We start from the raw sequence: 13297 nt of genomic DNA, 5'->3' as shown, positions 1-13297 counted from the left end.
AACTACCATGATTCCTATCACCATCGCTATTGATATTTTCAGCATTCATTATCCTCATTGTGATCATACAGTCCTGGTAAAGGTGCAATATGTAAGATTATTCATTTAAAATTAGCAACAAGATTTGACACAATAAGTTTATATTATTTATTTTTTAATCACTTTATTACAGTGATTAAACGTTCATCATTCCAGACAAATGTTTCTTTCAAGTGCACTGCAAATTATTAGATTTGCTTTTTGTATAACAGAGGATGGTTCCAGTCACTTAATCAATAGCAGTGGCAGTATGAAATATTCTGCCCTAAAATCCCAATTATATGGCAAGTCAGACTGACTAAAAATGATGAAAATGTGCAGTAAAGGAAACTTGCACAGGATGACTGCGAGAGTGGCTACAGTCAGCAGCAGTTAGCCGTTAATCTGAAAGTTTCTCACCTCCTGTCAGGGCCAGTGTATCACCAGTTCTCACATACTGCACCTTTAAATCCTAGCTGGATTTTTTTTGGTAACATTTACAATCTGTTTCCAGCTTCCAGTTTCTTCTACTTTTGTTTTTTAACTTATTCTTTTTTCTTTTTTCTCTTATCCGTTCATACTGTATATTTTCTGAAAGATTTTACAGTCACACTTTATTATACAGTACACTAAAAGGATGAAACAAGCTGTAGTTTTAATTAAATTAAACAAAAGCTACAAATATTTTCTTTTTTTAGACAGTAAACAAACACAGCTATACCCTAATTAGACACAATACACCTACCTCTACACTAATAAGGCTAGTTAGGGACAAATTGCAACAGAACTATACTGTTAACAAGTCTATTTTTTTTTTATAATGTTATAGATGCTCATTAGAGGTTAAAGAAGGAGGACACAATTTGAATTATCTGCCTTCTGAATTTCAGTCTAACTACAGACTAACTCGGCTACCTTGGTTGTATTTTAGTCATGCTAATGGATATACTGTCATAGGCCTCCGTACAGAGCCAATGCTGGAGACAGGGATGAGGTTGGCTCCGGGAGAGAGACAGTCAGGAGACGGTACTTCCCTTCCCGAGACTCCCAACAACCTCACCAATGTACGTACAAAGGCCCATCCTCACGGGGAAACATCAGCTTAGGACTCATCATCATTAGTGCGAGAGGTCTTACTCTGGTTTCTTTGTACATTTCCACCACACAAGCTCTCAGCAGTGTACGCTGAACTGGAGAACATGTATTCAACCAAGAGGTCCAAGTCCCTGAAGAGTCGTCCTCCTCCTGCCCCTGAGAGTTTGCTGGATCTGGAGCCTCCCTCGCGCACCGCCTCCCCTACAATACATGCTAACACAGGTAGCTGAAAGTATAAATTTACACTAAACTCATAGAAACTGGATTATATTTAGCTGATAAAGGGTATAAAGTAATTACTTAGATAACTGTGCATGAGTGAGTGTGTGTGTGTGTGTGTGTGTGTGTGTGTGTGTGTGTGTGTGTGTGTGTGTGTGTGTGTGTGTGTGGAGAGAGGGAGGATCGCAAAATGTTTAAAAAGTACTGCAGTGAATAGAAGAATAAATCCCACGGTAGCCAACCTATTTCTGACTCGACTGAATATCCTTGAATTTTACATTGACACAGTTTTTGTACATAAATATACAGGATAGCAGAGCCACAAAACAGATCTGCACACTGTGCTGATAGCTCCAAGCAACTTTAATTTATCAATATTTGAATCTTAAAGAGATCTTTGTCAGGCATTTGCTGCAATCCATTGAAAGTGGATGGGTATTCCCGACTTCAACAACAACACTTGAATAGGTAGCACACTTGAAAAGAGTCGAGGGGAGTAGAGTAGGAGTGCATGCTTGCAAAGACATCTATTAACTGAATGGCAATTGAAATGGAAGTGGTTGCAGCACCTTTTTTTTTTTTTTTATAAATATTAAACTAATTTGGAGACACTCAACATTTCCACCAAAAATCAGATATAGAGCATTTTTTAAAAAGATGATTTGTCTCCCTACAAGACTGACCTGTTGCTCCCAGATAGGGATGCAGACTGTGTTCATAAGGGTAAGAAAAGAACATCCCCATATTCAGTCTGCATCAGGCATGGCCAGATTGTGGTTGGGTAGAAGGTTGTCACATATCGTCCAGAGATAACAAAGCTCAAAGGAGGATATGGTGATGGTGGAAGTGGAACTAGAAAACACACCATTAACAACTCTCTACAATCAAAAATGTGTTTTCTGCAATGGTTCCTTGGGGAGACATGTTCACTTTTTGAACAAAAAAGTACTTTGTAGTGGGTAAGAAGACCTGACCACACTTTATTGAATTAATCTACTTGTCAGAGACTATCACTGATCGCCTTTATGTTTGTGCACTATTAAAGGAATGATTCACCTCAAATCACACATTTTTCTCCAGGCCTGTGGTGCAATTTATCCATATAGACATTTTTAATGTGGGTTGCAGAGTTTTGAAGATATCAGCTGTAGAGATGTCTACCTTCTCCCCAGTATAATGGGACTAAGTGGCACTTGACTTGTGGTGCTCAAAGCACCAAAAAATATATTTGAAAATTCAAAACCAGTGTCTCTTTTCAAAAATCATGACCAGGTTACTTAAGATAATCCACAGACCTTGTTGTGAGTAGTTTCATGTAGGAATTACTTTCTTTGTATTAGAAAGAAAGTTCTGGTAGATTCAAAAGTAGTTCTGGTAGACTCTACTGCAAAAAGAAAGTAGTTCCTACGTGAAATGGCTTATAACAAGATCTATGTATTATTTTGAGTAACTGGATCATGATTTCTGGAATGAGACATTGGTCTTGATATATATATTTTTGATTTTGGGATGAACTGTCCCTTTGAACCTTTCAAAATATGCAGAGAGACATGATGCTTCACAGATTTAGTTATTTAGATTATTATTTAAGTGTATACTGTTACACGAGTATCTCTTCCTTATCTCAGGTAGCCGTAAAGGCCCTCCGCCGCCTACATCCTGGCCAGAGCCTCTACCCAGCCCCCCTGCGTCCCAGTTCTATCCATCAGGGCTTACAAGCCAGACCAGTGGGGAGTCCAACCCTTACATCAGCCTGGACAGTCCCCCTCCATCACCTCCGGAAGCCCCTGATTACCCATCTAGCCCCCCTGCCCACCGCAGCAGCAAGCGACGCTACACCTTCTCCAAACCACCACGTTCAGAGGACACAGATCGCTTTCTGGATGCACTGAGCGAGCAGCTCGGACAGAGGGTGGCCATCGTTGATGACTTCCTGACCCCCGAGAATGACTACGAGGAGGTAGATTCGCAGGAATGCATGCCTTAGTAATATGAACATCTGGTTTATTATTTTATTACTACTCGCTCAGAAGCAAAAAGAAAGTAGAAAAATTAAGCTTCAGATAATCTATTCTCTGGTGTAAAAAGAAAAAAAAATCAATTATACAAAAATCCTCAGGGCTCATAGGATCACGTATCTGCTATAATAATTGCAAACATTTCTCTCTATCAGGGTTTAAATGGTAGCTTAACTTCAATTTTTGCAAGCAAATTACTTAAAAAAGAAAAACAAACATTTGATGCCCAGAAGGTTATATTTACAAACAAAATAGTTTTCCACATACAGCCAATTCTTTTTTCATCTTACACACAGTACTTTCACAAGACATAACTCATTGTGTGTTTTATGTTTCTTGTGAAAATACCCATGGTTCCATAGTTTCTGGTGCCAGTGGGTTAATCCTCCATGGTGCCCTAATTCCCTGTGGTACTCTAATGTAAGCCGTCGAAATGTAAAATAGGACAGGCCCTTGAACACACGAATGGGTACAGAGGATACTTTACTGTATAATAAAAAGTAAAACTTGAGATGTATAAAGTTAACAAAGCAATCTCTTTTGTAAAATTGCAGCACAATGGCCTCAGATAATAGATGCAACAGGTTTGCTTTTCCGTACATTGTCCAACACTTTGACCTCAGGGAGTGATCAAAAACACAATCTGTGATCCAAATGAAAACAAAAGAGCAGCGCCATCATTAACATTTAAAGCACACTATTAAAACCTGCTGTCAGTCCTGAACTTATTGTCAGGTCAAACACCACAATAACACAACTGAATGAAAGTTGATTCGCCACAACACACCTTTCTCGCAACTTTATGTGTGAAGAGCCTTTCTGAAGTAAACTAGGTTGTGAACAGAAGTACACAAGTCGTCATTAAGGTTGTCATCAAACCTGCACAGTAAGTGTTTGTAACTTTGTGTACAGGGTTTCATGTTTTAACCATGTTTCTGCTGGTTTTTGAAAATTAATATATCTCAGAGGTCCTGTAAAACATGTTCAGTTTTAATAGACAGTATGTATTTTAAGTTTTAGCATTTGGGTTAGAATAGAAAAACCCTGTTGTAGCCAATTAAAAAAAAGTTCCAGTTTGACATTAATAGGCTAATGAAGTGTAATTGGTGTTAATGCCAGGATATTGTGCAGATGGGCTTCCCAGATGAGGAGGATGAGGATAACGAAGAAGAGCTGGGGGTGGATGAAGATGAAAATGGAGGTTTTGTGGCCCCAGAGCTCAGCAGCCCAAGTGATGTTCAAAGCAGCAGCGGAGAAGAGAACGCCTCCTCCCTCACTTACTCTTCCTCCTCCGACCACATCCCTCCACCGCCAATGACCCCTCCGCCACCCCCGCCTGTCCAGTTCAATGACCCGCCTCCTCCCCCTCCACCACCTGCACAGACTCAGTCCCAGCACCAACAACAGCAGCAGCAACAACAACAGATTAGCTACACCCCTGAACACTCACCAAGAGCATATGTGCCCATCCGCAGGAAATCTGGCCCCCCTCCACCACCTCCTCCCCGCAGCAATCCACCACCTAAACGCCACTCCTTGCATAAAGTGATGCCCACAAGAGAGGACATGCAGGTCCATGCTACCATACAGGAGCTAAAAGCCTACCAGGAAAGACAAGCCTATGAGGAGCAACAAGCTTATAAGGAGAGGCAGGCGTTTGAGGAGCAGAAAGCCTATGAAGAACAGCAACTGTTCCAAGAGCAACAGGCGTACCAGGAGAAACTTTTCAAAGAGAGACAGGCTTATGAAGAGCAGAAGGCATATGAGGAGCAAAAAGCTTTTGAAGAGCAACAATTGTACCAGGAGCAACAAGCTTACCAAGAAAGACAAGCATATGAGCAGCGCCAAGCCTACCAAGAACAAAAAGCCTATGAACAGCGTCAAGCCTACAAGGAGCAAAAAGCATTTGAGGAGCTTCAAGCCTACCAGGAGCAAAAAGCATACGAAGAGCGTAAAGCTTATGAGGAGCAGAAAGCTTATGAGGAGCGTCAAGCCTACGAGGAGCAACAAGCGTATCAAGAGCAACAGATGCAACAGATCTACCAGAGCCACCACTCGATGCCTAACCAGCCAACGCAGCAGAAATCCCACTCACCACTACCGCTTCAACAACTCCACCAGTCTTTACCCCCGCTCCCCTCTCCAGACTCCAACCATCACCTCTCCAACCATCCTCTGTATATGATGCGCCAAGCACAGCAGCAACAGGCCCACCAGAGTCATCACCACCGCCGCCAGTCCCGTTCAGCCCCGTCTCCGCACCAGCCGCCCCCCCAGCCAACCGCCCACCCCGGCCAACAAGGCCAGTACTCTGAGGGCATCTACCAGAGCCATCAGGGCATGAGACCCCAGCCCCACCATTCTTCTGCAGAGATGCTCCACCAGATGCACCAAGCCCCAGCCCATCACTCCTCCACAGAGATGCTCCATCAGTTGCAACAATCCCAGGCCCACCACTCATCTGCAGAGATGCTTCAGCAGATACAACAAGTCCACGCCCACTACTCGTCATCGGAAATGCTCCACCAAGTGCACAAAACCAAGGCCCATCATTCTTCAGCAGAGGTGCTGCAACAAGCTCACCAGATGCAGCAAATGCAGCCCCACCACTCCTCGACCGAACTTCTCCATCAAGCTCACCAGATGTGTCACACAGGAGAAGTACTGGTTTTATTTCTTTGCATATATTTTTGTTTTATTTTGGGTTTTTCATGTTTGTTCTCGTACTTTATATTGCTTGATTTTGCTCTGAGTATTTATCTGCATGATTTTTTGTTGTTTTTCAAAATGTTTTTTATTGTTCTCCTTGGTCACACATGTTGCTCGCCACACAATTCTAAAAGAATCCTGTGAAAATCCAGCTTTTCTTCTTCTTTTCCATCCCTTTTCCTAATTTCTTACATTTTGGCGTTGTTGGCAGGATTGCTTATATTTGTGTTTTTTTGAGTTTCTTTTCGTATTTTATGCTGCATAAATTTATATATTTAAGTATTTTGTTATTTATTTGCACGATGTTGTGGCTTGCATGGTTTTTATTGCTCTTTGGTTACACATGTTGCTCACCACCCAATTTTAAAACTTTAAACTTGAAATAATTCAACACCCCTTTCTCATTTTTAAAGTTTCGGCATTGTCAGCAGGATGAGATTTTGTTAGCAGCTGTGTTAACCAAAGAGGTTAGCTAATCATGTTGTTGCTGATATGCAACATGTTTTTATTGCTCATGTTGCTTTTGAAAGAACCCTTCAAAAATCCAACCCTTTTGCTCATTTTTTTATAGATGCATCGGGGACAGGCGCACCATTCATCCACTGAGCTGCTCCATCAAATACACAAACCCCAGGCCCACCACTCCTCCACAGAGCTGCTCCATCAAGCCCATCAGATCCACCAAACTAAGCCCCATCACTCCTCCACAGAGCTCCTGCATCAAGCCCAGCAGGAGCCCGCTTCCCTCCCAGTTCAGCTAAACCGGGACAGCCACTCCCATCAGAGCCGGAGGAGTCTTAAAGGTCATCATCAGACCCAAGTGTCACCACAAGGGAGACATCAAGAGCAGCAGATCCACCAAACCCATCACCCCCAGCCCACCAAACCTTCTCCCCAAAGACCCCACTCTATCCAGCAGACCCACCACCACTCTAACACACCTCAGATCCACCACATCCACCATATGACGCCACAGCCCCCTCCACAGGACTACCAACACCAGATTCATGTCATCCACCCTCCCCAGCAGCCCCACAGGCCTCAGCCCCTTCTCTCCACCTTTCAGCCCCTCCAGCCACACCAGCCCACCCTCTCCACATTCCAACCTCTGCCCCAACACCACCAACCCCAACACCAAGTCCAGCCTTCCACCCAAGCTACCCGTCCACAGTCCCAGCCTTCGCATCACCTGCTGCAGTCGCCACTCCAGCCCCAAACTCAGCCCCAGCATAAGCAAACCCATGGCCAGCCCCAGTCCCTCCCCCACTCTTTATCTGACCCCTCAGAGCATCTAGAGCCACCACCGCCTCCACCCCTGCCTCCACCCTGCTCCCCTCCGCCCTTACCTAGGCCTTCGCTCTCCAGGATGGACTCCAACCACATGAGTGTGAAGAGGTTGCGCTGGGAGCAGGTGGAAAACTCAGAGGGGACCATCTGGGGACAGGTGAGCTTTGTGGGGTTTGGACTTTTAAAGTATAACATAATTTAGATTTAAAAGTACAAATGGAAGTGATCTAACAGTGATGAAATTGTAATTCATGAAGCACCATTTTTGCACCATCTCTGGTAGCTGGGAGCCAATTCGGACTATGAAAAACTGCACGACATGGTGAAGTATCTGGATCTGGAGCTACACTTTGGGACACAGAAGAACCCTGGTGAGTACAACTGGCTGTATGCATATCAGCAGCGCTTTTAAGTGGAAATAGAAAACTTTTTTGCTTTAATGTATCATTATAAAGTAAATGTTGATTGCACTGAGTAATGTCTTTAGAATAATGACACCATCTGTGTTGAGACTGTTGACCTATAAGCCTCGCTTTCATATGTCTGCCACCAGGCACATTTTTTTCCTTGGAAAGTGATGTTTCCATTACAGACTAAATTAATGAACAAACTTTTTAAACTTTCCTCCTAATGTTATCTTCTCTCATTACCCCCCCAGTACAGTACAGTTACAGTATCATTTATTTTATTTATTTACATCATGTATCTACTGTGCCTAAAAGAAAAAAAAAACATGATGCCCAAATATTTAAAAAAAATATATATTTTACCTAAAATGTCTATCCCTTTCAACTGTAATTGTGGGAAGTTCATTCTGCCATTGTAATTAGCTTTTTAGAAACCAATGTAAATCCTTATCTTCGTTCATCGGCCTGCTGTCTAGTATGCTGCTCTATAAACTCTGGGTATTTTACTAACACTGGTCTCATTTTTAGTGCCTGCTCCAGAGCCATCCCCTCAGCCAGAATCCTTCAAGAAGAAAGATGTGATTGAAATTCTGTCCCATAAGAAGGCCTACAATGCCTGTAAGTATAAAATGGAATATTATTATATTATCTATTTCCATAACTAGCTTTATTCTAACTCTACTGATATTTAAAAAAAAACTCATGATATATGTGGTTATTATGGTTAAGAATTGGGAATTTATAGTCCCTTTTTTTTTTAACTTCCTTTAAACCTCTAGCCATCCTGATAGCCCACCTTAAGCTGTCTCCTGGGGAGCTGCGTCAGGTGCTGATGAACATGGCCACTGATAGGCTGGAGCCGTCCCACATCAAACAGCTGCTGCTGTATGCCCCTGATGCAGAGGAGGTCAAAAAGTATGAAGAGTACAGACAGGACCCCAGCAAACTCAGTGAGCCAGACCAGTTTGTCTTGCAGGTACAGTCAGTTGGTTGTGTGGATTATCTGACTGTGTCATTGCCCACGTGCTGTATTTGTGTTTACCATCACTCGCTTATTTACTTGTTGTGTGTTCTTCATCAGATGTTGTCTGTCCCAGAGTACAAGACCCGCCTGCAGAGCCTCCTCTTCAAGTGCTCTTTGCAGGAGAAGACAGAGGAGTTGAGGGGATCGTATGACTGCCTCTACAAGGCTTCACAGGAGCTGAAGTCAAGCAAGAAGCTGGCTAAGATACTAGAGGTAGCCTTCTGTTGTTGTTTTTATTTTAAAATAAACCTGCTGTTATGAGGATGACATGAAAATGCTTCTTTCACAACTCTGTTTGATTCTGATAAGACACACTGCAACAAACATCCTCCCGTTGTTATCGGATAGGGAGAACAGGAAAGAACGTTCACAAAATTGTGTTTGGTTTTTTCCTTGAACTAGAAGCAGACATACAGGGTGCTTTTATTTTTAAAGATTTTTGTCTTTGCAGTGAAACAAGACATCAAGAACCAAAGTGTTTAATGTTTAAAAATAGTTACCCTTGAGTAAATATGAGGGATAACAAATATGTTGCAATATAACAAAAAAAAATCTGCATTCTGTCTTCTTTTAGTTTGTGTTGGCGATGGGGAACTACTTGAATAACAGTCAGCCTAAAACCAACAAGACTACAGGCTTTAAGATCAACTTCCTTACAGAGGTACACCGTACAGTACTCTACTAGATATTTAAAACATGTGATCAGATGCTTTTCAAAGCAGCCTTTGTTTCCTTTCTCATTGTATTATATTTATACAGTTTAAGGGAAGACTTGGCACTTTTCATGTGGGTGTCCAGTCAGTGTTGATGATACATGTAGCCAATTGGAGCAATAAATTCCTCAGTGTTACTATATTGACTGAGAAAACAGAGTTCTCCTATTGCAAGAACTGTTCAGGAAGAACTACAAGCTATTTCATCTTGGATTTCTAGTCTCCATCTCTGAGCAGCCAGAGGGCATGTCAGTTGAGTCGTATTGTCGCCTGAAGCTATGTTTTGGCCAGTAGTGATAATGAGTGTGGAGGTCACAAGCTTGCCCTGCAGTGCATCTCTGGTACATGTAGGCAGGGTTAGGTAGTAACGGATGACATGTAGTTGGGGTTACGTAATCTGATTACAAAGAAATAAATAACTATAATCGGTCCACATTACATTTAAAAATGTGTAATTAAATTGTAGTTACATTTTCACAGAATGCTTAATTGCTATTTTGATTGAATCTTTAAAATGTGACTTTTTTCATGATAACTAATATTCTGTTAACTCATCAAAAAAGAAATAAGATATTCCTCTCAGGTTGCCAGTTTCATTAATGGTGACTTAACTAATATTTATTTTTGTTTTTTAATGATGATTTATGGATAATGGAGTTTTTGTTTCTTTTTATTTACTCTGAAATGAAAGATAGACATTTTTTCGGTAAGAATTCCTCTTATGTTACAAGAGCAAAGTCCTTCATGTAGACTTTAAAAAATCCAGGATTAAAAAACAGTACCAACAAAGACTTAGGCAAAAGACACAGCATCCCACATGTTGCAGAATACACACAGTACACCTGCAGTCTGTCCCAGTACTGTTTTTATAAGGGTAATTTGATTTGACCAACTGTAAACGCTGAATATGCAAAATGCTTTTGTTTGACCTGGAAATGTTTTGAGATGTTTCAAGAAAAAATATAATATTTGTGGAACTCAGGTTTTGTGGCTACATCCATTTTTTGACTATCAGGTGCAACATTTTCAGCATTCGTTTTTCCAAGTTATCCAGAGGTGATCCAAAAGTATTTCAGATTTGTAAATCAATATAATACATCAATAATTACAAACGTACATGTATGCACTGCTGCACAGCCCCGTGAGCAGGAAAACCTATATTTCTTGGTCAGCATAGCAGCACTGAGGAATTTACCACTTGACTACATTTAACATCAACAAAGGCTAAACATCCAAATGAAAAGTTCAGAATTTCCCCTTTAATAACTTTATTGTGTCTTCTGCAGTTGAGCACAACTAAAACAGTGGATGGGAAGTCGACATTTCTACATATTCTGGTCAAGTCGTTATGTCAACACTTCCCTGAAGTGTTGGATTTCTCCAAAGATTTAACCATGGTTCCTCTTGCAGCCAAAGGTAGATACTTTTTTCATTGAACTCTACTCTGTAAGTGTCTTAATACACACTAAACACTTCTTTAAAATTGAATTGTTATTGTTGTGGTTTTTCATGTATGACACTGACTTTAAGTGTACGTTTCTTCTCCCATCTATTTTCCTGCTTTGCTCACACACATCTGTCTATAGTAAACCAGAGAACTATCACATCAGACCTGAATGACCTTCATACAACCATCCAGGACATTCGCTCAGCCTGTCAGAAGATGCCTGCAACTGCTGAGGACCGTTTTGCTGTTGTCATGAGTGTATCCTTTGACAAACTGCCAAAGAGAGGCGCGGTCCACAGAAATATGTAGGCTAATTGACAGAAGAAACTGATTTAGTAGAGGAGATGATCAAACTTGTTTGTCCCTTGACTCCCGAATGTGCAGAACTTCCTGGAAAACAGTCATCCTGCAGTCCAGTCTCTTGAGTCCTTGCAACAGAGAGCCATGGAAGAATTCAGCAAAACTGCGTCTTACTTTGGAGAAGATGGCAAAGCTACCAACACTGAGGCCTTCTTTGGTATCTTTTCTGAATTCATGGCCAAGTTTGAGGTGAGTCATGCAGGCATTCATTTATTCAAATAATTCCTCTTGTCACCCCTACAGCGCAACAATCAAACTATATGCATGTTTCCTCTGTAGTCCCCCCCCCCCCACACACACACTATTTAACATAATGGTTTGAAAAAGCCTTAATTTTTCTTCAAACACATCGTAATGCACAACTTTAATGGCTGCACATAAACACTTCCACTGTGTCTGATGAATACCTCATTACTTACTAAATTTTGTACTCTGCCAGTGTTTTGTTTTTTAGAAAAGGCCCATGCAGGGAGTTTAGTAATGAGCACAGCAGGCATTTCATCAAAGATGTAGAGAGAAAGTCTGCCCAGCTATGGCGCTAATAATGAGCTACATATAGCAGCAGGATCAGTATATTGATAGCCAGCACTGTGTTGCAGCCTTGCTGGGCCTTGTGTCAGCTTCACATTAAAAGCACTGAACTGGTGCAACACAGTTGACTTTTATTATGAAGCTTTCACAGGAAATGCAATGTGTTTGTAAGTTAGCTTAGCACTTATTGCCAGTGTTCATCAAAAATGCATTTGCAAATGAAAGCAGCTAGTCCAGACTGAAGGTGTGGGACAACCTCACATATATATTTATAAGATATACAGTACATTACACATAAGCTGTAAAAAATCAGCATTGATGTTCACTAACAAACCCTGTTGTTTGTTTACCCCAGAGAGCGCTCAGTGAGTGGCAAGCTTCAGAAAGTCTAAAGAGCCCCAGAAGTCCACGAATGGCCTCCCCATTGGCCTGGTAACACACACACACACACACACACACACACACACACACACACACACACACACACACACACATATGGAGATGACTGCATAGTTACTACAGTATAAACACTGACATACTGTATGCATATACTGTATATACATACACACCAAATGCACAGTTATGAGCAAAAAACAAGATTTTATGTATCAGTGTGTTTTTGGTAAAATTAAGAAAGGAAGGAACTTTTGCATCAAAGATGGACAATTTAGCTTTATACCAGGGGTGTTGTATCTACTGTGTGTCTTTTCAAAATGAAACTGAGGTTTAAATGGCTAAGACTACCACATAGAAAACAACTTGTTTGGCCATAAAGGTATCTCTGTTATTTGAAAGATAGTTACTCAGTAACATTCAGTTCATTAGTTTAAGTTTTCTTTCTCTAAGCCTGAGTTCAGGTCACCTCAGTAAGTGTGTTATTACAGCCCTACAGTCAAATCTTTGTTATATTTCCATGAATAAGACATAGATTATTTTATCCTGGAATAGATATTTAATTAAAAATGCGTTCACATTCACTTGGTGGTTTGGAAGAAACCACTAAAAGCAGTCTTCCTGTTAGTTTACATGTTCTGCATTTTTGTAAGCCGCCCACCACACTGAATGTAATATAAGTTCTTTACTGGCTAAGTGTAGCATATTTTCTCAACTAAATACTCATTGAAATCAGCTGTCCTGATGACAGGTTGTTTCATTTACGGCGTTGTATCTGTGCCTCACTGTCAGCGGGTTTTCAAAATCCCTACCATATCAGTCATGGCCATATAATTGCTTTTTTTCTAAATGGTATTGTTCTTTTATGATACTTAACATCTAATGCTACTAAATTGTATATATGAGACAATATCAGTGGGAAGTTGTTTTTATAAAAGACAATTTTAACTGTTCTGAGGATCATTTTTAACCTGTCTGAAGTCATTGACACACTAATTACAGGAAGTAGAGGTGGGATTATGTTGAGCCAACAGCGGGCAGTGTGCAATATGTGAATGTTTAGCTGTGTTCCACTG

General features: G+C 41.1%; 1 protein-coding gene across 1 annotated transcript in view; it reads left to right on the top strand.

The window, feature by feature from the left end:
• Positions 1-12391, top strand: part of grid2ipa (glutamate receptor, ionotropic, delta 2 (Grid2) interacting protein, a) — a 36866-nt gene extending 24475 nt beyond the window's left edge. The window contains exons 11-24 of the mRNA XM_084744359.1: positions 976-1082; positions 1188-1335; positions 2961-3292; positions 4470-6011; positions 6631-7503; positions 7630-7717; positions 8282-8371; positions 8533-8729; positions 8835-8990; positions 9352-9438; positions 10777-10906; positions 11077-11195; positions 11322-11486; positions 12184-12391. Coding sequence (XP_084600485.1) covers positions 976-1082; positions 1188-1335; positions 2961-3292; positions 4470-6011; positions 6631-7503; positions 7630-7717; positions 8282-8371; positions 8533-8729; positions 8835-8990; positions 9352-9438; positions 10777-10906; positions 11077-11195; positions 11322-11486; positions 12184-12264 — 4115 coding nt within the window. The 3' untranslated portion in view covers positions 12265-12391. The remainder of the gene's footprint in view (positions 1-975; positions 1083-1187; positions 1336-2960; positions 3293-4469; positions 6012-6630; positions 7504-7629; positions 7718-8281; positions 8372-8532; positions 8730-8834; positions 8991-9351; positions 9439-10776; positions 10907-11076; positions 11196-11321; positions 11487-12183) is intronic.
• The last annotated feature ends 906 nt before the right edge of the window (positions 12392-13297 follow it).

Source organism: Lutjanus erythropterus, chromosome 19 (genome assembly GCF_056507025.1).
Source record: "Lutjanus erythropterus isolate fLutEry1 chromosome 19, fLutEry1.hap2, whole genome shotgun sequence".
NCBI classification, from domain to species: domain Eukaryota; kingdom Metazoa; phylum Chordata; class Actinopteri; order Lutjaniformes; family Lutjanidae; genus Lutjanus; species Lutjanus erythropterus.
The sequence above is the reverse complement of the archived record's forward strand: the minus strand, read 5'-3'. Positions and strand labels throughout refer to the sequence as shown.